The sequence below is a fragment of the Dendropsophus ebraccatus genome, chromosome 4 (assembly GCF_027789765.1).
Source record: "Dendropsophus ebraccatus isolate aDenEbr1 chromosome 4, aDenEbr1.pat, whole genome shotgun sequence".
NCBI lineage: Eukaryota > Metazoa > Chordata > Amphibia > Anura > Hylidae > Dendropsophus > Dendropsophus ebraccatus.
Window position 1 is genome coordinate 36,146,380 of NC_091457.1, and position 24,812 is coordinate 36,171,191.

Below are 24,812 nucleotides of genomic sequence, written 5' to 3' on the forward strand. Positions count from 1 at the left end.
CCATATTAGGTCTGACTGCTGAACTGATATCTAAAGGGCCTTAAAAGCCATAAAATAAAAAAAACACCAGACTAATATTGTATATCCCCCACCACCACCACTGGTCAGCTCTGCTCCAGTGATCCATGGACTACAAAAGTTTCAAGGCTAATTCCACATGAATCAGACTTTTTTAGTAGGTCCCATACTTTCACATTATCATTATGGTGTACCGAGTGCAGAATTATGGGGGAAAATTTATTTTTTTAATTTTATTTTAGCAGAAGGCCACAACATAAAATGGGAAAAAGTGAAAGGGTCTGAGGACTTTCCAAATTCAATTTATAAATTGATAACAGCAACTACTGGTGCTATACCACTTGCCTCACTTATGGGCCAGTCCCATGTATATGCAAAAATAAAAGCCTGTGGAGCCTCATTTAAGAGTCTCAAAACACAGGACTAGCTGGATATCCCTCTGGGAAGGACCCAGCCGAGGGATGGCTCCTGTAAGAAAACTACCATATTAAGTGGCCCTATAAGTCATTGTAATGACAAGGGAAAAACCAAGGCCAGGTATCCATCCACAGACAGCTGGTTTGGGGTGTTGCCCCTTATCAGTGTGGAGCAGGATTCTGACTAGGTGGGAGCAATGCCTAGTAGAGCCATAAGAGAAACAGATCGCTGATCTCAGGGAGACCAGCCAAACAATAACACTGTCGGCTGCCGGCTAAAGAGCTCAGTACAGTGAAATCCTAGGTGCATTGCTACCTGGGATATATGAATAAGCAAAAAAGAGCCCATGGAGCCTCATTTAAGAGTCTCAGTGTTATACATGTAGTAGAGAGCATTATTTATTACAGTAGCTGTGGCCCCTTTGCCCATTAGGCTCCTGTACAGATGCCCAGTTGTATGCAGGATAAGTCTGCCTCAGTGTCATCTTTGTGGAAACAGCTTTTACTGATACATTAAGAATCCATGGTCTTTTTATTTTTAGGACAATAAAATGCTGAGTATATTGCTGCGTATTTAAAGGAGAAGTCCAGAGTCGGAAATTATTTTGAAAACAGCCGGTGTGTCCCCGCTGGTGTACAGGAAGTAAGTGCCTGTTGTTATGTTCATCCTCCTCCTTACCAGCTGTTTAAGAAAAAAGTGCGACCCCGGACTTTTCCTTTAACTGAAAATCTGCATAAGGATTATTTTTAAGATTGTTCACTTTGGACCATTCCTTCCTTTTGCATTCCCTGACAACAAGATGATCACAGGGTATCTTGCTGCCAAAACCCCCAGTGATCAGCGTGATCTGTGTTGTGCAGTACCAGGGGGGAGATTTATGAAAGGGTGTAAATATACACCTGGTGTAAACTGCCCACAGCAACCAATCACAGCTCAGCTTTCAGCTCTGGTAAAATATAAGAGGCGCTGTGATTGGTTGCTGTGGGCAGTTTACACCAGGTGTATATTTACACCCTTTCATAAATCTCCCCCCAGGTGTTCAGTTCTCCTGCAGTGGCACCACAGGAGTATGACAATACAATAAGAGTAATAAGAGTATTGCAATACAACCTTAGGTAGCAGTATGGAGCAAGTTCTTTTCCTTCTGGCAATGAACTACTTTGCATCCTTTTTCCCATGGAGCATGGCATGGCTTATAATATTCTGTATGCACACTATTCCTAAGGAAACACATTACTCCCCTAGTCCCAGAATGGATTCCATTTAAAGTCAGACAGAAAAAAAAAACCTGTGCCCCATTCTGGTGATGGGTGTGGGTCCCAGTGACCCTACCAGATTGGCATTTATCAGTTTCTATCCAGTGATCAGGTCATCAATACTTCTAGCAGGATTTTCTCTTTCAATAACAATTCCACACACAGGATGAGACTCAACATTTAGTAACCAGTAACCAGTAACCAACACCCATAGTGTCTGTCTAGTTCCCAGTTATCATGATACCTACTAGATTTCTATTCACTTACATTTTTTATACGACAATAACACCTTAGCTTGGTTAAAAAAAAATGTATTGTACTGTTCTTGGCTTGAATTATGAAATAGCCATTAAGATGCTATGGTAGCTGTTGCATGGCCGAGTGATCTCAGAGAGCGCTGATAAGCGTGTTAAGTCGCTGCTTAGCATATAGCGTCTGAAAAGAACAAAGTTATTACACGGTGCAGTTAAGCGAAGGCTGATACAAACTGAAATCTTCATTAATAAGTTATACGTGGCGTTGGTGTGGTAAGAGAAATGGATTAACCCTTATGGTGTAGGTAAGTGGGGTGTAATACAAGATGGTATAGGCCTCATCCATGTATAGGCCTCACAAATAGCAGCAATGAGTGATCTGGTGACGATTGTGAGGACAGTCGGTGCTTTATAGCAGGTGACAGTGACATAATGGGGAGAAAGCTGGGCCAGTCAGCAGCGATAGGGAGAATGGAGCTGGGAACATTCCTCCCACTGCTGGGTGACACTGTCCCTCTCCCTGTCTTTGTATCTCTTATTAAAGCTGACATGGGTTGTCATGTAAAACAAGATACGCTTTGGCAGAATTGTGTCATTGTGTGAAACAGAGCATCACTTAACCCTTCTCTTGAGAAGTTCATTTAACCCTTCATCTAATATCACTTGCAAGAACACCCTGACGCCATCAGCACCATGTTATCCTCACATCGGTCAAGCCCACCCAAGCCAGCCCCCCCCCACGACCATGTCTTGCATTTATCATAAGGCAGCTTTCCAATATATGTATCTGCAGGCTACCACTTAACCCATTTTAGGTTGCAATTCATCAATGTCAATCGACCTGTCATTAACCGTTGAGCTGCCCAGTGGTCTAACACCTAGAAAGACGCAAGACTACAACATACCAGCTTTAAAACATTGACCCTATTTCTTTGACGATGATGGATGAATAATTTAACCAGCCAGGACTCTCATAGGTTTTACAGCTCACACAGGAATAGTTTCATGAAACAGAAACGCGTTTTCATGATCTTGTACCGAATAGTTATGCACTGGAACGGTTCCATACATAGTTTCTAATTTATTCTTTAAGTCCTTTGCCCTAATGCAAGTTCATCATGGCTTTGTCTTTATGACCGAATCGCCATTGTCTTTATGTATGGGAGTATATGATGTTCTTCTGCTATAGCTCTACCACCCAGCTGATGCAATGATAGGGGTTGTAATAGGGCTGGCTGTTCCTATAGGAGCGCTTGTAGAGTTGTAGATTGCCAGATGCCGCATATTAAGAGTTAATGATCTGGCTACTTAGGGGTTAAGCACAACGCTTTATAGATTTGAGTGTTGTAGTTACAGGGTGTTTGCGTGCCTGTCCTGTGTACACCTGTCTCGTATCGCTGTTTGCCCCAAGATCACCTATTTACCTACAGACTTCAAGGGGGAGGACGGGGAGTGGAGAATCAACAAGAACTCTTCATAACTCCTTCCCTTCCAGGAACTGTTGGGAACTAGTAGAGGTGTCACCTAAACTTACTTGAAGAGGAGGAGTTGTTTCGTCAAGGTATGAAGATACAGGGGAAGTGAGTGAAGCAGATGGCCCTGACAGGAATGAGTAATCACTGCACTTGCCACCTCATCCTTATAAGTATGATGATGATGATGATGATGAAGGTGGCTTCGCCATGAATGTACAGCAGATACTCTGCATTCTTGATTACTAGATACCTTAATCCCTGTAGTATATATCAATAGAGAAAAGATAGAGATAGGTAGAGATACAAATACAAACTCCATGATCCATAGAAACAGTATAGCATGCTTAAACTATGCCAGAAGTTTCTCTTTATATAACTAGGCACACCGTAGTCGGGGAATGGCTTGTTATTCTTAGTCTGTAGAGCGTAGACCCTGCTGTGCCATTCATCGCCTCCAGCAGGAAGGTTTCTTCCTTCAATGGCTTCTGCTGGCCAATAAGACTACTGTGGAAATACCGGGCCTTAATAGCAATAGGAAATAAAGGTCTAGATTTTTACTCCCTGCTGGTATCTATGAAAGTTTGACCTTGGATGTCATCCTATTCTTATAATCTAGGCAAGACTTCAAGATTACATTCCAGTTAGGGTACAAATAGATTGAATCTGATGTCCTGTAGAAAGGCTGCAGTACCAGACACAGACCATTACCAAGAGTGGCGCTGTTTCTGTAAACACTATTTTTTTCTCCTATAGTAGGAATGACTTAACTTAATGGAGTAAATTGATTAAACTTTTACTTGTAATAGGAAGGGATTTTTTTCTGGTGTTTTAGGGACTTATTTAGAGGCTACCCATGTGATGTACATTAATGTGTTTCACAGTTTTTGCTTTAATGTATGCAGTCGTATTCAGGTATGTTTGTAATCTTAATGTATTTCAGATAGCTATCAGCTGTCACTCCTGATCCCTACATACACACACATATATGCTCTGCTTAACTGAGAATGTGTGTATTCTGAATGGGAAGGAGTGAGGAAGCTGCTGCCAGATTCCTCTGCCAGCAACTTAGTTCCCCAGGAACAAAAGGATCAGGTATGTCGAAATCCAACATCCTGATTCCTCTATCCTCAGTCATCTGCCCTTGTGAGAGAATAGGGGGCCATTAGATTAAAATCAGTGAGTTTAGCATACATTAAATCTATGGACAGCTTTAAATTCTTTGCTGAGAGCAAATAGTGAAAATGGCAAGGAAGTAAAAGAGATAGGCCTTATTCACACGTCCCGTCCCACACGCAGATCTGTGACCACTGTCAATTTTAAGGCCTTATTCACACGTCCCGTCCCACACGCAGATCTGTGACCACTGTCAATTTTAGGGCCCATTAAATCCTATGTGCGCATTCACACCATCCGTGCCATCATCCGTGCCGTGATCATTCCCGTGAAGAAATAGGACAGGTCATAGTACGTATTGTGGCACGATATTGTGCTCCTGTGACCGCTCCTGTCTCTCCCCGATCCCATCTCTCCCGCTCCTGTCTCCCCCCGCTCCTGTCAGCCCCCCACTCCTCCCCCGGACAACACCAGTGCCTCCTAACCCAGCGCATCCAAACAGATACAATCAACTCTGTGTTTCAAGGTTCACTAAGCTGACTCACAGTCCTTGAAAAACACTGGACATGTGAATGAGGCTATACATTTAAAAATAACATTACTATTGTAGAATGCTACAGGTAGGAATAAAACACAGAAAGATTTGTCATATCAACGCACAATAAGAACACAGGAAAAACCCCAACGCATTTCAAACTTTATCGACTCTTTTTAGACCTCAGGGATGAAACAACTGTCTATGACTGTGTCATTATTTGTAACCTTACTTTACAGACGGTGTGCTTGCTCAGTAGGGCTGTGCTCTGTCATGTGATGTTTCTAGTTTATATTGTGTTTTCATTCATTTGACCTTTTTTTACGTTGTGAAGTTTATATATATTAGTTACAAAATGTTTTAACTAAATGTTTTACTATTCAAATAAGGCTATGTTCACATCACCAACCCAAACCCTCATAATAAAATATTAGGGTCCATGGCATGCCAGTGATAACTCTCAAAATATGGATCCAGCAATGTGTTATGGTTTCTGTTAGAATTGGAAAACACAATGCAGATGTGAATAGAACCTACTCAGGGTTATAACATTGGCTGTTGAGCAAATAGTTCTCTCACCTGACGCGTTCACCTGACTCACCTTAGCAGAGGGTGCATGTATTCAGCGGGGAGAAGAGAGAAAGCTCTCTTCAAGAACAAAAGGCACTTGAAACCCAAAATCTGCCATGGGGAGAGTCAAGAGGCTACCATATGCAATAGATGGATGGTCAGTCCCACTGAAGACATCTCCCTAATCTGGCTTTAGACCACAGACTGTGACTATATATCAGCAATAATAATTATGACAATCAGACAAGTGGAGCAGGATATCAGGAGGATTAGGTCCAATTAACATTAGTTAAAGCAATAAAGTAATTAAAATAGCTCTATGGAATGAGTCACAGGGTAGGATACTTGGAGCAGCGTACTGACAGAGGAGCAGAAATACAGGCGTAGCTAGAGGAGGTGTTACAGAAGACGAGCTGCCGTTTTGGTAACATATGGTTCATTCTAAAATTCTCCCCTCCATATCTCTTTCTTCTTTCACTTCCTCAGTCTTTTATTCATTTTGCTTGCGAAAACTAAACCTGTCCAACCACTTCTCCCTTCCTTACTTTAGGTAACACGCGGGTGGGGAGGGGTCCCTCCTACCGTAACACAACTTCTTCCTTCAGCAATGAACAACAGAAAACATAAATCCGGCTTTGTTTAGTTATAGATTAGAGACACACGTAGCAGGAGAGGGGAGGAACTAGGGATGAAAGAATAAGAAAAAAAATTTAGGAGTAGCAAACGAGAAGACATGACAGAAAGAGATACCACGACACCTCGGTGTAATGCGAGGTGCAACAGGTGGTAAAGCAAAGTGCTGCACCTTTCTATACTATGCCTGTAGCCGTGTTAGCTGTACTGTCAAAATATATTGGCATTGTCTGCCACTGACTCTTATTTTTCTTGTACTTGCAGGTCACAGTGGATAAGAGGGTCAAGACACCTTGGTTATAGGGGACTGCACCCCTGCACCCCAAGATTTCATGTTAGCCCTGCATCAGAATGCTGGGCAAGAATCGGTGACCAACTGGCTTCCAATCATGAACAATTCCACTATTGACCCGCTGACCCCTAACGCTACGGAGAATCCATACCGTGACCCCTTTGGAGGCCACGCCATATGGGAGGTGGTGCTTATTGTCCTAACAACAGGAATCCTTTCTTTTATCACTGTAGTTGGAAACATCCTGGTTCTCTTGGCCTTCAAAGTCAACAGTGACCTAAAGACTGTCAATAACTACTTCTTACTTAGCTTAGCATGTGCTGATGTCGTCATTGGTGCGGTGTCTATGAACTTGTACACAACCTACATTATAATGGGCCGTTGGGCACTTGGTAGTATTTCCTGTGACCTGTGGCTGGCACTAGATTATGTCACAAGTAACGCTTCTGTGATGAACCTATTGATTATAAGCTTTGACCGCTATTTTTCAATTACTCGGCCACTGACCTACAGGGCTAAGAGAACACCAAAACGAGCAGCTATTATGATTGGATTGGCATGGATTATATCATTTATATTATGGGCACCCGCTATATTGTGTTGGCAGTATATTGTTGGGGAAAGAACAGTAGAACCTGACGAATGTTACATCCAGTTCTTGTCACAACCTATTATCACGTTTGGCACTGCCATTGCTGCCTTTTACTTGCCAGTAACTATCATGATCATACTGTACTGGAGGATTTACAGAGAAACAGAGAATAGAAGCAGAGAACTGGCCGGCTTGCAAGGCTCGGAGACAGAAAACATTGTTCGTCCCTTGGGGAGTGTCAGAAGTGGTAGCAGTAGTGGGATGGTAGAATCAGAAAGATTGTCCAGATCCCAAATGACAGTGCCAAGGGTCAAGAGAGCATGCTGTTTTCCAGGTAAACTTGCTGCAAGTCCATCACTAAGAAGCTATCCGCAACACCGAAGTAACGGGAGCTGGAATACTATGGAAGATGCTGCCTCTGCAGATTCCCTCTCCTCTTCTTCTGATGGAGATGAACATCCATATGAAATGAAGAGCATCTGCTCAGCCGTCATACGACTACCAATGGTCAGCACTGTTGTTGCGACACCCACAGGCTCTCATGGCTCCAATGACACCCTTGAGCGGGGCGATTTAGAGAATGAAGCCAATGGAGGAAAGAGGGAGGTATCTAGGAAATCATCCCGATCCCTGGCTATAGCTTTGCCGTCAACAGTTATAAGAGCTAAAGTGGAAAAAACACGTCATGTAAAGAGGAAAAGTAATTCACTCATCAAGGAAAAGAAAGCAGCAAGGACATTAAGTGCCATATTGCTTGCTTTTATTTTGACATGGACTCCTTACAATATCATGGTGCTAGTGTCCACATTCTGTAAAGACTGTATTCCAACAACGTTGTGGGAGCTGGGTTACTGGCTATGCTATGTTAACAGTACTGTCAACCCCATGTGTTATGCACTCTGCAACCGCTCATTCAGGCGCACTTTCAAAATGCTTCTACTTTGCCGGTGGGACAAGCGGAAATGGAGGACACACAGGCACACAGCAGCTTTCTTCAGGACCCCATCACAGTGAATGGGTGGGTGCAATAAGTCTGATTATTGTCATACAATGAGCTTATATGATGATGCAAAGCTACTATAACGAATTGTTAAAGAGAACCTTTTAAATAATATTGTAATAATGTAAAGATGGAAGAGAAGAGGCGTCATTTTGGCATTTCCATCAGTACAGCCTGATGATGTGTGGAAGCTGTGTTACTGCCTGCAGTGTTAAAGGGAATCTGTCAGGTACAGAGCTGCAGACACAGAAAGATAGGTGATAGGGAGATAAAACAAACTATCCCTTTGTCTTTGGCGATAGCCATTTGCAGAGTTGTAAAATTGCATTTTTCTGTGGAAGGGCCCTATTACACCAAAAGATGTCTGACAGATTAACTGACAGATTTTTTCAGCCAAAGTCAGGAACAGACTATAAACAGAGAATAGGTCCTAAAGATAAGACTGAGATTTCTCCTCTTTTCAAATCCATTCCTGGCTTTGGCTGAAAAAATCTGTAAAATAATCTGTCGGACATATTTTGGTGTAATAGGGCCTGAAGCTAAAGTGCAACCGCTATCTGCCTGTATCTGCAGCTCTGCACCGGGTAGGGAACTGACAGATTCCCTTTAAGAACCTATAAAGAAACCTGCATTTAAGGCCTCATTCACACAGCTGCAAAAAGTGTCCGAATTTGTGGATCCGCAATTGTGGGCAAAGATAGATTACATTGCCTCTAATCGAGCTATTCGCACCTCCGCATTGTTTGTCTCTGCATTTGTGTTACCCAAAAATAATAGTGAATGTGTTGTACTGCGGACCGCAATTAGAGCACGTTTCCCTATAGAAATGTATTAGAGCCACCACCATCCGCAAAAAATGCTGATCACTACACAACTATGACTGACTGGGTTATGGAATCTTAGATTGTTTAAGGGTAAGTATCCCCACAGTCCTATAGTGAAAGTATTCAAAAGAAGTGAAGGGACTGTGGTAAAATTGCTATAATACCTCTTATAGCAGGTATTTATTATAAATTACAAACAGTAATATGATGCATATAGGTCATATGTTGTCCCTATATGGCCCTGCCTATCTCTAGTTTGGAACCCCCTGGTTCAGGCGTCCCTAAATTCCAGGAGGGACTCACCCTACACTGGGAGAGTGGGTGCGGGTATGTCCAATTATTCTGAATGTCCAATGGTTCTGAAACTATATGCATCATATTACTGTGTGTTATATGTTATTTCTTTTTTGTTTGTGTGTAATACCACCACTGTTTGTAATTTATAATAAATACATGCTATAAGACGCATTATAGCAATTCTACCACAGACCCTCACTTCCATATGCATAGACTATGTACAACAGCAACTGGAGTTACTATGGCACAATATTATAGAGCCATAGGCATATATATATATATATATATATATATATATATATATATATATATATATATATATATATATACAGTGGTGCCTTGGATTACGAGCATAATTCGTTCCGGGACCGAGCTTGTAATCCAAATTCACTCTTAATCCAAAGCAAATTTTCCTATAAGAAGTCATAGAAATGCAGACAATTGGTTCCACACCACAAAAATAATGATTAATTTTTCCTGAATAACATGTAACATAATAACAGATGAAACAAACATTCAGAAACAGCAGAATATGTGATATTATAAGTTACTGTACAGTAATGGAGAGGATGGGAAACACAAGGGCTGACAGAGACTGCAGGGAGCATGAAGGAAGGAGCAGGACAGATGTGGGTACAGTATAGCAGCACTCTCTGTCCGGTGAGAGAGGGGTTACAGCTATGAAGAGATTACCTCCACAGTCCTGTCCCCTGATGTAAGCCCCAGCCTGCTATGGATCTGCTATGATTTGGAAGGTGAGGGAGACTTCCTGGGTCAGAGTACAGGGCTGTAGACCCTACAGTGCAGACCATGCCCCTCCCCCACTCCCCCTCCCACCCAGTACAGGGAGCTCTTAAACCAAAGCAATGCTTTTAAACCAAGTCACAATTTTGAAAAAATGTGAGCTCTTAAACCAAAACGCTCTTAGGGTAAATTTGCACAGGTGGATCTGCCACGAGTTAAAGTTGCGATAAATCCGCAGATTAAAACTCGCAGCGTGTTTGTAACGTTTTTTGTTGACCATAGGATGTCTGTGTGATTTGAGCAGCGATTTTTTTGCGGGAAACTCGCTGCGGATCCGCCCGTGTGAATTTACCCTTAAACCAAGTTACTCTTAAACCAAGGTACCACTGTATATATATTTATATATGCTATGACCTTTCTTCTCATTCAAACTTAGAATTGTAAGCACAGTTTGATAGTAGTTTAGATAGGAATCTGTATGTTGGATATCCTGGATCTTTAACATGCCCATGTGTGTTGCCCTATGGCAGATTGTTACATCTGCAGGCTTTATGTTATTGTTTTAGAACAGGTGGCTTGATCTATCTATCTATCTATAATTTTGGGTGGAAAGTTCCAGGATAACTTGTTATTTATTTATGTAAATTGCTCCTCATTCAGGGTTAAATAGTCAAGTGGGTGGTCCTACTCAGTGATTAGCAGCTGTGTATAAGTAGGCATCTAGAGAGCTGTCAATCACCGTGTACAGCTTTGTATATGCACACTTGTATAGAGATAGTTGTCACTTATACACTGAGTAGGACCGCCCACTTGACTTCAAAGCCAAAAGTGAGCCGAGATTTCTGTTAATAAATGACAAGTTATCTTGGGACTTTTCACACAAAACTAGACATCAATCTTCTCAGCTCCTCCAAGTCTGTAATATGATGCCTGCAGATTTTTAATGACAGGTTTGCCCTATTATGTTGTTATCCTAATAATATATTTTTTTCTTTAGGACACAGAGTATCTTGTCAGACACAAGTTCTGCTATAAGGTCCTAGGATGACATGGCGTCCCCTGCATGTGTGGCTAAGTGGGACTACAAAGAACATGCTATCCCTGTGATGAAAATAGGGACAGAGAAGGAAGAAGCAATGGAGTGCGCCCTTCACCAAGGACTCTATGACTGATCCATTTGAATTTTCCTAAATGAAGTCTGGCTGTCTTGGGCTTTAACACGTCTTGTACATGTTATTCTGAACTAAGGGAAGGAGGGGATATTAGGGAAGGCCAGTCTTAATGTACCAGGGATAATATTCCATTTTCTTACTCACGGGATATCCCTGTTGTGCCAAATCAAACAAAGAGACAGGCCAAAGAACATGGTAAGGTTTTCTATTGTTTACAAACAGAGTTTTAAGGGGAAGGGCTGTGTATTTATTCTGATTTCAAGTGAATAAAAAAAAACCGGATACTACAAAAAGCGCACGTGATGGCCTCTGCCATTTCTTCCATCTACAAACGTTCACTGCGACTTGGAGCTCCTACAATTGTAATCTAAAGCTATGGATCCATTTGTCTTGGTGACATCATCAGTTTTTCATGTTTTAACTTTGTATTTGTTGTCACTTGTTGTCGTTCAGATGGCATTAAGGGGGCCTCACTAAACACCTGTATTATGGCTGCAAGACCTGGGTTTCAGCATTTCAATAAAATTTTATGGTGATCTAAGATGGGTGGCCTAAGCCTTATGGCCATAACAGGTACAATAAAATGTGGCTGTAATATGGCTGTGTAAATGAGGCCTTACACATAATCTACAGACATGGGAGAGATTTATCAAACATGGTGTAAAGTGAAACTGGTTCAGTTGCCCCTAGCAACCAATCAGATTCCACTTTTTATTTTCCAAAGAGTCTGTGAGAAATGAAAGGTGAAATCAGATTGGTTGCTAGGGGCAACTGAGCCAGTTTCACTTTACACCATGTTTGATAAATCTCCCCCCATGGTCTCTAAAGTTGGTCAGACATTTCAGATACTTTCCTATCTTTACTGATGTACACATACACTTAGTTCAACCAAGTATGGATGTATTCTTAAAGCGTCACTGTCGTTATAACTTTCAAAGTCTAAATCAACAGTAGATGTGATATAAAGCAAGTTTATAATTTACATAGTCAGAAAACAGAAAGTCCTGTGTATCCCAGGCCATCTAGCCGTGACTCTCTGTACTGGCCAGAATTTCTCTGCTAAGTCTATTTTTTTCAACCAGCACAAGTCAGAAAATCTGCCTTCAGGAGACTGGATTTGGATTTCTGGTAAGTTAAGCTTTGTTTTACAGCACAGCTTGGAGCTCTGGTGAAAGGAAAGAAGAGCTGTGATTGGTTGCTGTGGCCAGTTTGCGCCAGTCTAAATTTTACACCTCTTAATAAATCTCCCCCATACTGTTGATTTAGAGTTTGAAAGTTAGAACGACAATGACACTTTAAAGCGACTCTGTACCCACAATCTGCCCCCCCCCCCCCCCGACCAAACCACTTGTACCTACAGATAGCTGCTTTTAATCCAAGATCTGTCCTGGGGTCCGTTCGGCAGGTGATGCAGTTATTGTCCTAAAAAAATTACTTTTAAACTTGCAGCCCTGTTTCAAATTGGCGTGGCCTAGAGTGTGTGTGCCCGTGCTCTCCGTCCTTCCTTCCCGCCCTCCTCATGATTAGTAATACCCCAGGCAGGATTTTTCCTATTCATCACTCATCTGAACACTGCACATGGGCCTTAACGATCCAGCACAGTTGCAGTGTTTAGACAAGTGATGAATAGGAGAAATCCTGCCTGGGGCATTCCTATTGGGGAGGAGGGACAGAGAGGCATTGCTGACCTAGGGCACAGATACTCTAGGCCAGGCCAATTGGACACAGGGCTGCAAGTTTAAAAGTTGTATTTTAGGACAATAACTGCATCAGCTGTCGAACAGACCCCAGGACAGATCTTGGATTAAAAGCAGCTATCTGATGGTACAAGCGGTTTAGGGTGTAGATTGTGGGTACAGAGAGAGAAAGCTGCTGGATTCCTCTGGTGACCGCTTATCTTTCAGAGAACAAAAAGATCAGGTGTGTTGAAATGTAAGGGTATGTTCACACTATGGAATATGCATGAAAATTTCAAGCATGGTCATATCATTGAGTCAATGGGTTTGGCGCGTGGTTCTGCTTCAAATTTCCAAGTGTATTCCGTAATGGGAACATACCCTAAGGGTATGTTCACACTGAGCATATACGGCTGAATTCCGCAGCGAACCTCTCCGCTGCGGAATCCCGACGTGCTTGATGTCCCGCTGTGAGTGAATGGGAGGGCGCGCGCTCTGCCATTGAGATGATATGACACACTGAGACAGGCGTAATTCCGCCGCGGAGATTGTGCCTATTTTACTCAGTGTGAACATACCCTAAGGACGAAAATACATGATCTTTTGACACATATGGCCATAATGAGACAGCCCGCAAACTAGTGCATTAACCATCTGCCGCAATTGGGCCACACGTGGCCATGTTGTTTTTGCCCTAACATGGTAACACCCAGTTGTCAATGTATTCCTATATTTCCTGGCGAAATAACAGAGGAACGATACAACACAGAGTTGAGTTCTAATAAAATGTGCTCCAGCATTGAAACAATTTAGTAAAGCAGATGTATATGTCAGGAGAGATGACAGGGCCTCTATATGGCAGCCTGCATTGTTGAATGGACCATGCAGAGAAGCAGTCACTATGTGCGGACCGGCATGACACCTCCAGAATGCCCATAAAATATAGCTTGGATCCTACTAAGTAAAGGTAACCAGGTATACGTATATTTTGCAGAACTTGTTGTGACACATGAAAGACCTTTTACACTCAGGATTACTGCATTACTGACACGGGCATTAAATATGTAAGGAACAACGTAAGTAAAAGCATCTCAAATAAATATGTGATGAAACCTATTGGCCAGCATTACTAGGCGCACGCAGCCATGTTCTAGAGTATACGGCCTAATTCATCATGAAGGCTTCTATCATCACTACAAGTTACCAAGCAGTCCAGAAACAAAGGCTCAGCCCTGGAATGAGAGGGACTAACGTGTATGTCAGTCTTGTATTATTGCAATTTTCTTTTGGATCCCTTTGATGTTAATGTAACATGAGGGATAAAAGGCAATATACAAAGGACAGGGATCTACACAATATCTGGCTAAATATACATATGCTTATTAAATTTACAGCAATATTACATTGCTACAGAGATAATCCGCACAAATCTGCACAAAATTAAATAATAAAAGCAGCTAAAAGATATGAACAACCGAAGCGTAATATGGTTAGCATTAAAAACTGACTCGCCTTAATACCATCCAAATTCTTACATCGCTCCTTAAAGGCTATGTACTGTACATGTCACAAATCATCAAAAAATGTGTGATGTATATGAAAATATATTGGGTATATTACAAAATAAATTGCGCCTAAATGATGTCCGGATGATGTTCTGAAGACGCCTTGCCAATTCCAAAAAGTGGGTGACCACAAAGAAGGTACGTTGACACTATCTGCACCTGCCTAAGTATGATAAGATTTTGCTTAAAGTGTCACTGTCATTATGACTTTGAAAATATAAAACTAACAGTAGATGTCATATAAGGCAAGTTTGCAATTTACATTCATTATTTTTTGTTGTTAACATGCTGTAAAACAAAGCTGAACTTACCAGAAATCCAGGTCCAGTCTCCTGAAGGCAGATTTTTAGGCTTGTGCTGGTTGAAAAAAACAGACTAAACACATGAAGTCCCAGCCAGTGTAGAAGCTGAAAAACACTGGACTTCCTGTTTTCTGACTCTTTTGGGGAAAAAACTGTCAGAACACAGGAAGTGCCGTGTTTTCCATGATAAAAAAAAAAGAATGTAAATTGCAAACTTGCTGTATATCACATCTACTGTTGATTTAGATTTTGTAAAGTTATAACGACAGGTACACTTTAAATAAATGGCCTGACACATCATCAGGGTCAGTTGAGTTTGACCTTGCAACTTGTGTGTATTGTGTCATTACACTTCATGACATCAATCATCTACAATCTCATCATCCTATTGCCTAAAGAGTACCAGACTGTACTGTGACAAGATTTTCTCTTTGAAGGCGGCAGAATTATAAATGCCGCTCTGGACAATAAAACAAAAGTAGTGTAATGTTCTTACATAATTATAGAATAATCCTATGTGGAAACAGATTAATCCTATATAGAAATTGTGAAATGATGTCTGAAGGAGGTGATAACTTTTAGGCTATGTTCACACACAGTAAAACATATATCAAAATATAGTGATATTGAGTGAAAATGAACAGGAGGTGGAAAAAAATATATATTTTGCAAAAGCAGGTGGTAAATAATGAGCATGTTTCTTATTTGGACAATTGTAATCAATTACAGCTGTTATTCTATCCACTGACACTCCATTTCCCATTGACTTCAATAGAGTGCATTATTATATTGAAAAAAAGGCTGTATTGTTCCTTTACTTTACAGTGTATGAGCATAGCCTAAGGGTAGCTTCAGACATACCGTATTTTCTGCTGCGGATCCGCAGCAGATCTGCAGCAGTTTTGACTAAATGAATGAACACAGCATTAAATCCGCACTGTAAAATCCGCTGCGGATCCGCTGTGGATTTAATGCTGTGTTTATTCATTTAGCAAAATCTGCGGATCCGCAGCAGAAAATTAGCTGCAATGCGGTATGTGTGAAGCTATCCTTAAAGAGGATCTGTCATCGGAGCACCCTGCCCATTGATAATGACTACTGTAGCTGTTATACTAAACAGCACAAGTATATCTTGTCGTATGTATAGTAGCCAATAAAAAAAGAATATAGCAAACTGATAGTAGGACCATGAGTCCTCCTACCCCACAACACCGAAAATGGACATCTGTCAATGTGTACAGCAGATTTATCAGCAGCACTATATGGCACTATATTCTATGTTGTTTTGTGTAAAAGCTAGTAAGTCCTGTGGTGTTAACAAGTGGTCAGCAACCCATCAATCGCAACCAGCAGGTCATTGTGCTCCGTGTGCTGAGGAGATTACCGTGGTAGAGAAGATATTATATTTTTGGGACCATGATGCTTAGTGGTGGAGGCACCAAAGCCACTTCTAGCCAATACAGGCACAAGTTTGTCACCTTATGCTTCTTGCTACCATGACTGTGCCATTCTCAATGACTATATCATCCTCAATAAATGGACAATTTATGGATAGCAAAAAATTATTTACTTTTCTAGCTGAACAAATTATTGACGTAATAGAAGAATAAAGTTATCATACTCAAACTGGTGGTCTGGGAGAAGAAAACGAAATATTCAGGGCATCCTTGGAATTCAGGAACAATGGCGACATTATCAAGAAAGGAAGGATTTCAATGCTTTAGAAGGTGCTTTGATGCCTCATATGGAGTAATGCATATTTGTTCCAACCTGTGAAGTTAAATATGTAGTCCAATCTACAGGCACTCTGGGGAAAATTTATCAAACATGGTGTAACAAGTGAAACTGGCTCAGTTGCCCCTAGCAACCAATCAGATTCCACCTCTCATTTTCCAAGAAGTCTTTGAGGAATAAAAAGTGGAATTTGATTGGTTGCTAGGGGCAACTGAGCCAGTTTCACTTGTTACACCATGTTTGATAAATCTCCCTCTTTGTTTTTAAGGAAAAATAAGAATGTAATATATTTTTTTAGGGAAAATAAATGAGAACTAGTAATTTGTACATTTGAAGCTCTACTGGGGAAGTGCTACTTTGTGATTGACAGTTATCCCTGTATGCCCAACCAAAATCTGTATTAAACCACTCAGCTCCTCCTACTCTATAAAACAACTTTTTTCAATTAAATGGTGCAAAAATGTAACAATGCATTGGTGGCATCAGGTGTACCCAGTCCCAGCTTCCTATAGTGCCCCATCATTGGGAACCAGAGTCTAGCCACAGGAGAGCATTGTATCTTTGTGGGTTATTTTTCAATGTATGTGCATTGGACTAAAAATTTCAAAGTTCCAAAGTATAAAAGTTATCCCATTATCCAAAGAATAGAAGGTTACCAACTGATCTCAGTGGCCGGACCTCCACTGATAACAAAAACGAGGGTCACTTGTCCCCCTAGTGAATAGAGCGGGTGTGCACATGCTAGGCCACTGCTCCATTCATTCTCTGTGGGACTTCTAAACGTTGCTGAACTCATGTTTGGAAACTCCATAGACAGTGGTGGCTGGGCATATGTGCTGACACTCCATTCTTCATTCTTGGTATCAGTGTGGAGGTCTTAGCAGATATGGGGTAGCTGAATCCTTTGATAAACTAATTTGACAGTGTATTTTCAGTGGTAGTACTAGTAGTAGTAGTAGTATGGCTTCTTAATGACCATATCTGCCAAATACTAAAAACTTGGATTTAGCTCCAGTCATTACTAGGAATGACGCTTTTCATGAAATAGCAACATTTCCTGAACTTCTGTAGCTCAAAAATTCTTTAGCTCTAACACTAACAGAAACATATGTATAAAAATGTCTGGACAGAGTAAGATGTTAGGTTAGGAGGTAAATCTGACAAGTATAACATACACGGTGTGTTACATGATACAGAGTGACTTTGACCTTCACTATTCTGACAATTGTGCTTAAACATTGTCACTGCTGTGAATAATGGCAATTGTGACATCCAGCATACAGTACTTCAAGACGCCATATCCTGCTCATAAGATGTTTTCATTATAGACCACTTCATATTGTGTAGCGTTAATGGAGGAAGTATAACCTAATACTTGACTATTAAAGGGAACCTGCACAGCAGCATTTCAGAGTGTATTGTACATAATTGTAATAAGGAAACCTGTTCCTTAAACATGAACGTAAACCTGAACAAGTTCATTGCGGGAATCGCATATTAGGTCCATATGGATGACATAAAGAGGGCCTCCTGCTGAAGACTCCCAATTCCCAAGTCAGAGGAAAGAGTTTCATGAGGATGTGGATGCAGTTGGCCTGGATTCCATTGTGCTAGGGGCTGCCAGTAGAGAAGCCCTCCTCACCTGGGTGGTGCCCTTGGTGGGTGATTTCACTTTACTAGTGACTGCCAGTAGACAAGCCCTCCCCACTTTGGTGGTAACCTAGGTGGGTGATTTCACTTTACCAGTGACTAACAGTAGATAAGCCATCCCTACTTTGGTGGGATTTGGGGGATTCCACTGTACTAGTGACTGCCAGTAGATAAGCCATCCTTACTTTGGTGGTAAACTAGGTGGGGGATTCCACTGTACTAGTGGCTGCCAGTAGATAAGCCATCCCTATAGTGAAGGCACTCTGGGGGGACCCTGGGGGGGGAGGTCTTCCCCTGACCTATCCTAGGCCTAAGTAACAGATACATTGCTAAGAACACCGGCTATTCTTTCTGTCCCCACAGCTGTTATATATTGGGCCCATGTTGTCCTTTTACAGGTACCAGCACCATTACATTATTTGCCTCTTTATTTATTCTTGCGTTGCCTGTGCAGGCACTGTAAATGTTGACCATGTATTCAGATAATCTATTACATGCTCTACTGTTTAATAAACTGACTCTCCCTTAGTGAAGATAAATGAACAGTATTCAGGGCCCTATTTAAAGCAATTCTCTAGGATCTCATGCACATAGTCCAGCCATGAGGTTGTACAGAGTCCATGCAGTGCTGCAGTGCAGAGCTGACATCAAGATGCCAGAGGTGTAGCTATAGGAGATGCATGGGTCACAGTTGCACCAGGGTCTAAGGGCCCTATTCCACCAGACGATTATCGTTTGCATAATCGTTAATGATCTCAAACGACCGCTATTGCGAAAGACCTGAAAACGTTCATTCATTTCCATGGAACGATAATCGTTACTTATGATCGTATTTGTGATCGTTTTCTCTTCGCTATTTCTTCGCTATTGCGTTCGTATCTACTGCGAACGACCGAACGATGTCTTATTCAATGCGAACGATTTGCAAACGTTTTGCGAACGAGCAACGATAAAAATAGGTCCAGGTCTTATAAAGCGATCAACGATTTCTCGTTCGGTTGTTAATCGTATACTGCATTTTAACCAAACGATTATCGTTTAGATTCGAACGAGGGCCCTAAGGTGTGTAAGGGAGTGCACAGATGGCGATGGGAGACCAAATAACTCGCTGCCACTTAAGAAGATGCTAGTATTATACATGACGCATGATAGTTGGGGGCCCTGTCTTATATTTTGCTTTGCCAACCAGGAATTTTAAGTTACACCTCAAGTTAATATCAATATCAGTGCTGTGAAAATGCAGAGAGAAATCTATCAATGCTTTCACCAGAATACTAGTGTCAAATGTTTGTGCAAAACGCAGAAAACATCTCAAATTTAGGAACAATTGCTCAAAAAATTGCAAGAATCTTACACCAAAGCCTACGCAAAAACCATTGATAAATTCCCCCCTCACTGTGGTGCACATTACTTCCATACTATGAGATGTGCAATATCGCTTTCCTAAAAGACAAAATACATCTTTGTACCATCAGCCACGCGGCTGTGTCATAACAGTGCCGCGAATATTCAAACACTTTCCCCACTCCCGGCATGATACTGATACATCATGCCGCACAGGGAAAGACTCCACGACAGGGAGTCTGTGTTTCATGGAATAAGGGAATAGGCCCTGAGGCCTTGACTCTTCCCCAACATTATCTGAAGGATCAGGCAAATCGGATTTCACCTGCCTGATCCTTTTGTTTTTTTTGCGTGATAAGACCAAGCTGAACACTTTAAGCGTATGGAGGGATCATATAAGATAGCGGTTAGCTAAATGGATGTTTGACCCATAGCTTTCACATGTGTGTATGTTCCTTTAACATGGTAAATAAGAAAATCTATGTGAACATTCGCATCAGTAAAAGTGGTCATACATATTAGTAGGCTGATGGCCGAACCACTGAATAGATGAACACATATATAATGAACAATGATTTTGGAGACACAGCCATTCACATTGCAATCCATTTTGGTCATACATGATCACTGACACTGTAGCAAAGATGGACAATCTATATAAGATTGTTTTAGGAATGTAAAAGTCCTCCATTGACTACCCATTATCGGACAACAATACCAAGCACAGAGGACTGATGATGGCCAATACAGCGGTGTAAAACAATAGCTTGTTGTTGAATTTCTGCAAAAAATTTTCTTTTTGGTAGAAATCGGCCATTGTTATTAATGTTAAGATAACGTGTATAGGTACCTTAAAATGTTAATCAGTGGCTAAAGCAGTTCCCCACAGTGGTCAGTGACTGTCCAGTGAGTCAGCATTGCCTGTCCAAATGAGCGCAGAACAGCAGGGACCATGCACTGTAGGAATGGCAGAAAAATTATTTTTTTTAAAACCAGCCTGAGCCCTTTTCAAACATTTTTATATCCCTGGAAAAGATTCAGAACATGAATGAATGTGTTTCATGGATTCAAGTCATTCTACTTAAAAAGACTCTATTAAAAGTTTAGAGCCTAATAGGGAACATGACACATAAGAGGCACATAGTACCTTTAATACGATCTTCTGGTGCACTGTTTGTATGAAATAAGCATATTATTAATATGTTAATGTACACTGGGGGGCAGTACTTTTCTCCACTGTTCTCGAAACACCCCTAATGAATGCCAATGCCACCCTTCTGCAGTAGCCGACACTGTGGAGGGGTGGCCTTAAAATTCATTGGGTGTTACCAGAAGAGTTGGTGGGTGTACTGAGTGTAAGGGACCTCATTAACATGTCCCCTATTTGGCTCTGTCAGTAGGTTTGTATGTCATACACTGCTTACAAATTCCCTTTAGGGTGTCTTCACACCTACCGTATCCACAGCGGATCTCAGTTCTGCGGATTCGAAGCGAGAACCGCTGCGGATCCGGTATCAATTCACCCCTATGATAGCACATATTCGCAGCGGGATTGACATCCCGCTGTGAATATGTGCTTTAACTCCTTGGTGCCCGCAGCCCCGCCGTCGCATCCCCCATCCCGGCCACATCCCCCAATCAGCCCATCTCCGGCCCGCCGCCACGGCGAGCATACATAACCTGCTCGGCTGCAGTGAGGCTCCCGGCTCCGGTCCTGCTCAGCTGATCTGAGCGGGACCAGAGCCGGCAGCCTCACTGCAGCCGTGCCGCCAAGCAGGTACTGTATGCTCTCGGCGGCGGGATGCGGGCGGCTGGGGGTGGGCTGATGGGGGATGTGGCCGGGATGGGGGGATGCGCCGGCAGGGCTGCGGGCACCAGGGAGTTAAAGCACATATTCACAGCGGGATGTCAATCCCGCTGCAAATATGTGCTATAATAGGGGTGAATGGTACCGGATCCGCAGAGGTTCTCGCTTCAAATCCGCAGAAGTGAGATCCGCTGTGGATCCGGTAGGTGTGAAGGCACCCTATAGGAATGTGACCCTCATAGCAGAATCACAACTATAGACCAAACTTCCACCATTCATGACTATGAATTTCTCCAAGTATTTACTGCTATAACTATCAGCAGGTTAGACAAATCTAAGCTGCTAATTGCCCCTTATTGTGCAAGAGACGCCAAGGATGAAGGTATGTCTCTTACCTTTATTCTCAATCGGTGCAGTTATTTGCTCCATGGTGCGGTAAGACTGTTAGGAGCACTGCCCAGAGCTGGCCTTCTTCATTAGAAAGGGGTGGGCCCACTGGGGGCTAGGTAGGCAGGGCAGTGCTCCTTATGGTCTTACCATACGGTGAAGCAAACGACTAACTGCACCGGAGCAGTACCAAGGATGAAGGTAAGACACATACCTTCATCCTCAGCATCTCCTGCACAATAGGGATATATCAGCAGGTTAGATTTGTTTAATCTGCTGCTAGTTTCCCTTTAAGCCAGCCATACCCATAACATAACAGCCACTTGAAATGGACGATTTTGTCCATTTTAAATGACAATCACTTTTATTTATTTTTTTTTTTTTTCAAATCAAATTTTATTGTTTTATCAGAAAAATACAGGGTTCAACTATCCAGTACAGAGAAGAAGTATGGCATATAAGTAAGTACAGGTTAAAAGCCGACAATGTTGAACATGGGATATGTACTTATGCAAACAGCGTATAATTCGCACAGCCTGTAGTAATACATAAGAGGTCAAGGGGGGGAGGGGGGGGGATGACAAACCAAAACAGTGTACACTGACCACTATCCGACAGTCCTTTCATAAAGCAGAGTTCACCCCACCATATATGCTTGTATGTGCCTGTGCTCTGATGGCATCTCCAGCAAGTGTCGGTGGGGGCGATACCTGCCCTGAAGAGGAAGGAGGGAGTACCATCTAGTATAGAGCTTATATGAGCTCTCTTGGGTTTTTACACAGCAGGAGTACCCATGGGAACTCACTCCTATAGCAGCTAACATTTGCGGGGAAAAGGTTCTTCTCAGCTCCCTCTCCCAGGCTAGGATATATGAGGGTTTAAAGGTAGTCGGGGGGGGGGGGGGGGGGCTACAGAGAAGAATAAATTTTTGAGAGCAGTTTCTTGGGGAGTGCGGGGTTGGAGATTAGGGTGTCCGGCCAATTTTGTGGGTGGCACGGCAAGTAATGAGTCGCAAATTGTCTACCAAAGGATGAGAGATCGTCTAAAGCTACTGCGTGAGCTATACGTCTACTCAGAGTAGAGGGTATGAGAGACTCCAGTTTAGATGAGACTTGGACTGGATAGGCCCTAATGGGATCAGTAGGGAGGTGGTTCCATAGCTGAGGCTGTTGAGTAGTGTTTCCCACCATATATGCTGGTACTAAATTCATTGGCATCTCAGGAGATGGAAGTGGCGAGGGCGACAGGCTCTTAAACACTGCGTATGCTACTTTGAACGAGGCGCTCAGAATGGAGTAGTGCGGGAGGAGGTCTAGTGGGGTTGGGCCTTGTTTCCAAAGGCATGCGAGGCTGGCGCGAGGCATCAGTGCCAATTCTGTATTTGTCCATAGAGGTGCGTTTACTCCAGAAGATTTCCCTAGTCCACAACACCTACTTAGGATAGAGGCCTTGTAGTAAGCCTGCAGGTCTGTAAGGCCAAACCCTCCATCTCTGCGCTTAAGGATCAGGTGTCTATGCGCCAGTCTTGGTGTCTTATTGGACCATAGGAAGTTAGAGAGCAAACGTTGAGCAGATGTGAAATAGGTACGGGGTACTGGGATAGGGAGGGATTGAACGAGATAAAGAAAGGGGGGTAACGACAATCACTTTGAAATGATGCATAAGTGATTGATTATGATGACTGACATGTCTGACAGTGTAAGACACGATCTGTCAGTTTAGTGCTGCGGGCATTATCATTCGTATGAATGATGCCAAAGGACTTTAATTGGTCATGTGTGGCTGATCAAAGTCTCATGTATACGGCAATCTTTACATCCTGATGGTTCTGCTTTACATTACTTTTTTTTTTGCCTCACTATGTTCTGTCATGTATACATTTGTTACAATACAGACATTATAATAAACCATGTCTGATGAATAGACCTGGGCAGCCTTAAAAGCTTGCGTGAATTTGATTGAATCTTAAAAGTCTTTAACTACTAAGTAAAAAGTCTTTAACTACTGAGGATTGAGGTCTTTCTTTTTATTCCTGCGAGTTGTGATTGTGATATAAGTTTATTCACATGTAATGACATCACTGCATGTATCTTTAGGGCCAACACCTTTCACGTCCCCTGTTTAAGCATGTGAATGTCATAGCAGTAATATATGAAGTTCTAACCTAGAACTGGGTTTTAGAGGCCCAATGATTTCTCTGCCACATAGGAGGATACCAGTTCTATTTATTGCAATAAATTGAAGCAAGACATGTTGGTCCTATTACAAATTTTGCAATAAAGGGGTATTTTGCTCAGGTAAAATACATTGTAAATCCTGGAGACTAATAATTTGTTTCATACTTATCTGTTATCTCCTTCCCCCAGTTCTAAACCTGCTGCTTTCTGCTGAAGACATAGAAAATTGTGTGTGAGCTGTTCCACTCTGAACCCCCTCCTCCCCCCTCCCAACGAGATGGCTCACGTAAACAGCGTCCCTGGCCTGCTGTCTTTGCAGTCTGTAATTCTGGGAGGGTTAATCTGAGGTCAAGAGTGCAGACAGCCGGCCAGAGACAGCGGTTTTAGAAGGGAAAGGGAGATGGAGAGAGCAGCTCACATAGTTTTCTGTGTCTTCAGCACAAAATCTGCTCTTAACCATCTAACGTAAAGGGTTTTGGTGGATTTTTTTGTGGGATTTAACAGCCATGCTGGTAATGGCCCCCGCCATGAAAGCCTGTGTACTGTTTTTGCATGAGACTAAAACATCTTGAGGACAACAGTCAGAGGAAAACTGTGTCCATCAGTCAGTTATCTTTACCGATAATGGAGATGCTGATAAAGGCTAAGGAGAAACTCACAGACAAAGCTTCCTATACTCCAAGGTATACCATTTCCCATAGAAAATCACACACAGGTAGTTTTTGGTAGTTAGGGACAACAACCATATTTATTTGCACTTGTAAATCACTTCCACCATTTCTTACCCCCAGATGGGGCGTGCAGTCACACCCACAGAAACAAGCTATTTACATGAAGTGACCCGGCAATTGTCTTAATCATTAGTATTGGTAGGCTCCTTGATTCACTTTGCAAACACAAGGTAGGAGGTGGTGTCAGGAAACAGAGTTTTCACACGGGACAAGGGACTGAGTGTTTGCTCTCGGATCTGTGCATGTT

At 42.2% G+C, this 24,812-nt stretch overlaps 1 protein-coding gene across 5 annotated transcripts in view; it reads left to right on the plus strand.

The window, feature by feature from the left end:
* CHRM1 (cholinergic receptor muscarinic 1) overlaps positions 1 to 11,516 on the plus strand; it is a 147,205-nt gene extending 135,689 nt beyond the window's left edge. For 4 of the 5 annotated variants that reach the window (XM_069968302.1, XM_069968301.1, XM_069968304.1 and 1 more), the window contains 2 exons: positions 6,536 to 8,173; positions 11,018 to 11,516. In XM_069968302.1, the coding sequence (XP_069824403.1) occupies positions 6,604 to 8,169 (1,566 nt within the window). In that variant the 5' untranslated portion in view covers positions 6,536 to 6,603 and the 3' untranslated portion in view covers positions 8,170 to 8,173; positions 11,018 to 11,516. Of the gene's footprint in view, positions 1 to 4,447; positions 4,513 to 6,535; positions 8,174 to 11,017 lie in introns of those variants that run through there. The other variant, XM_069968305.1, reaches the window with a different exon arrangement.
* The last annotated feature ends 13,296 nt before the right edge of the window (positions 11,517 to 24,812 follow it).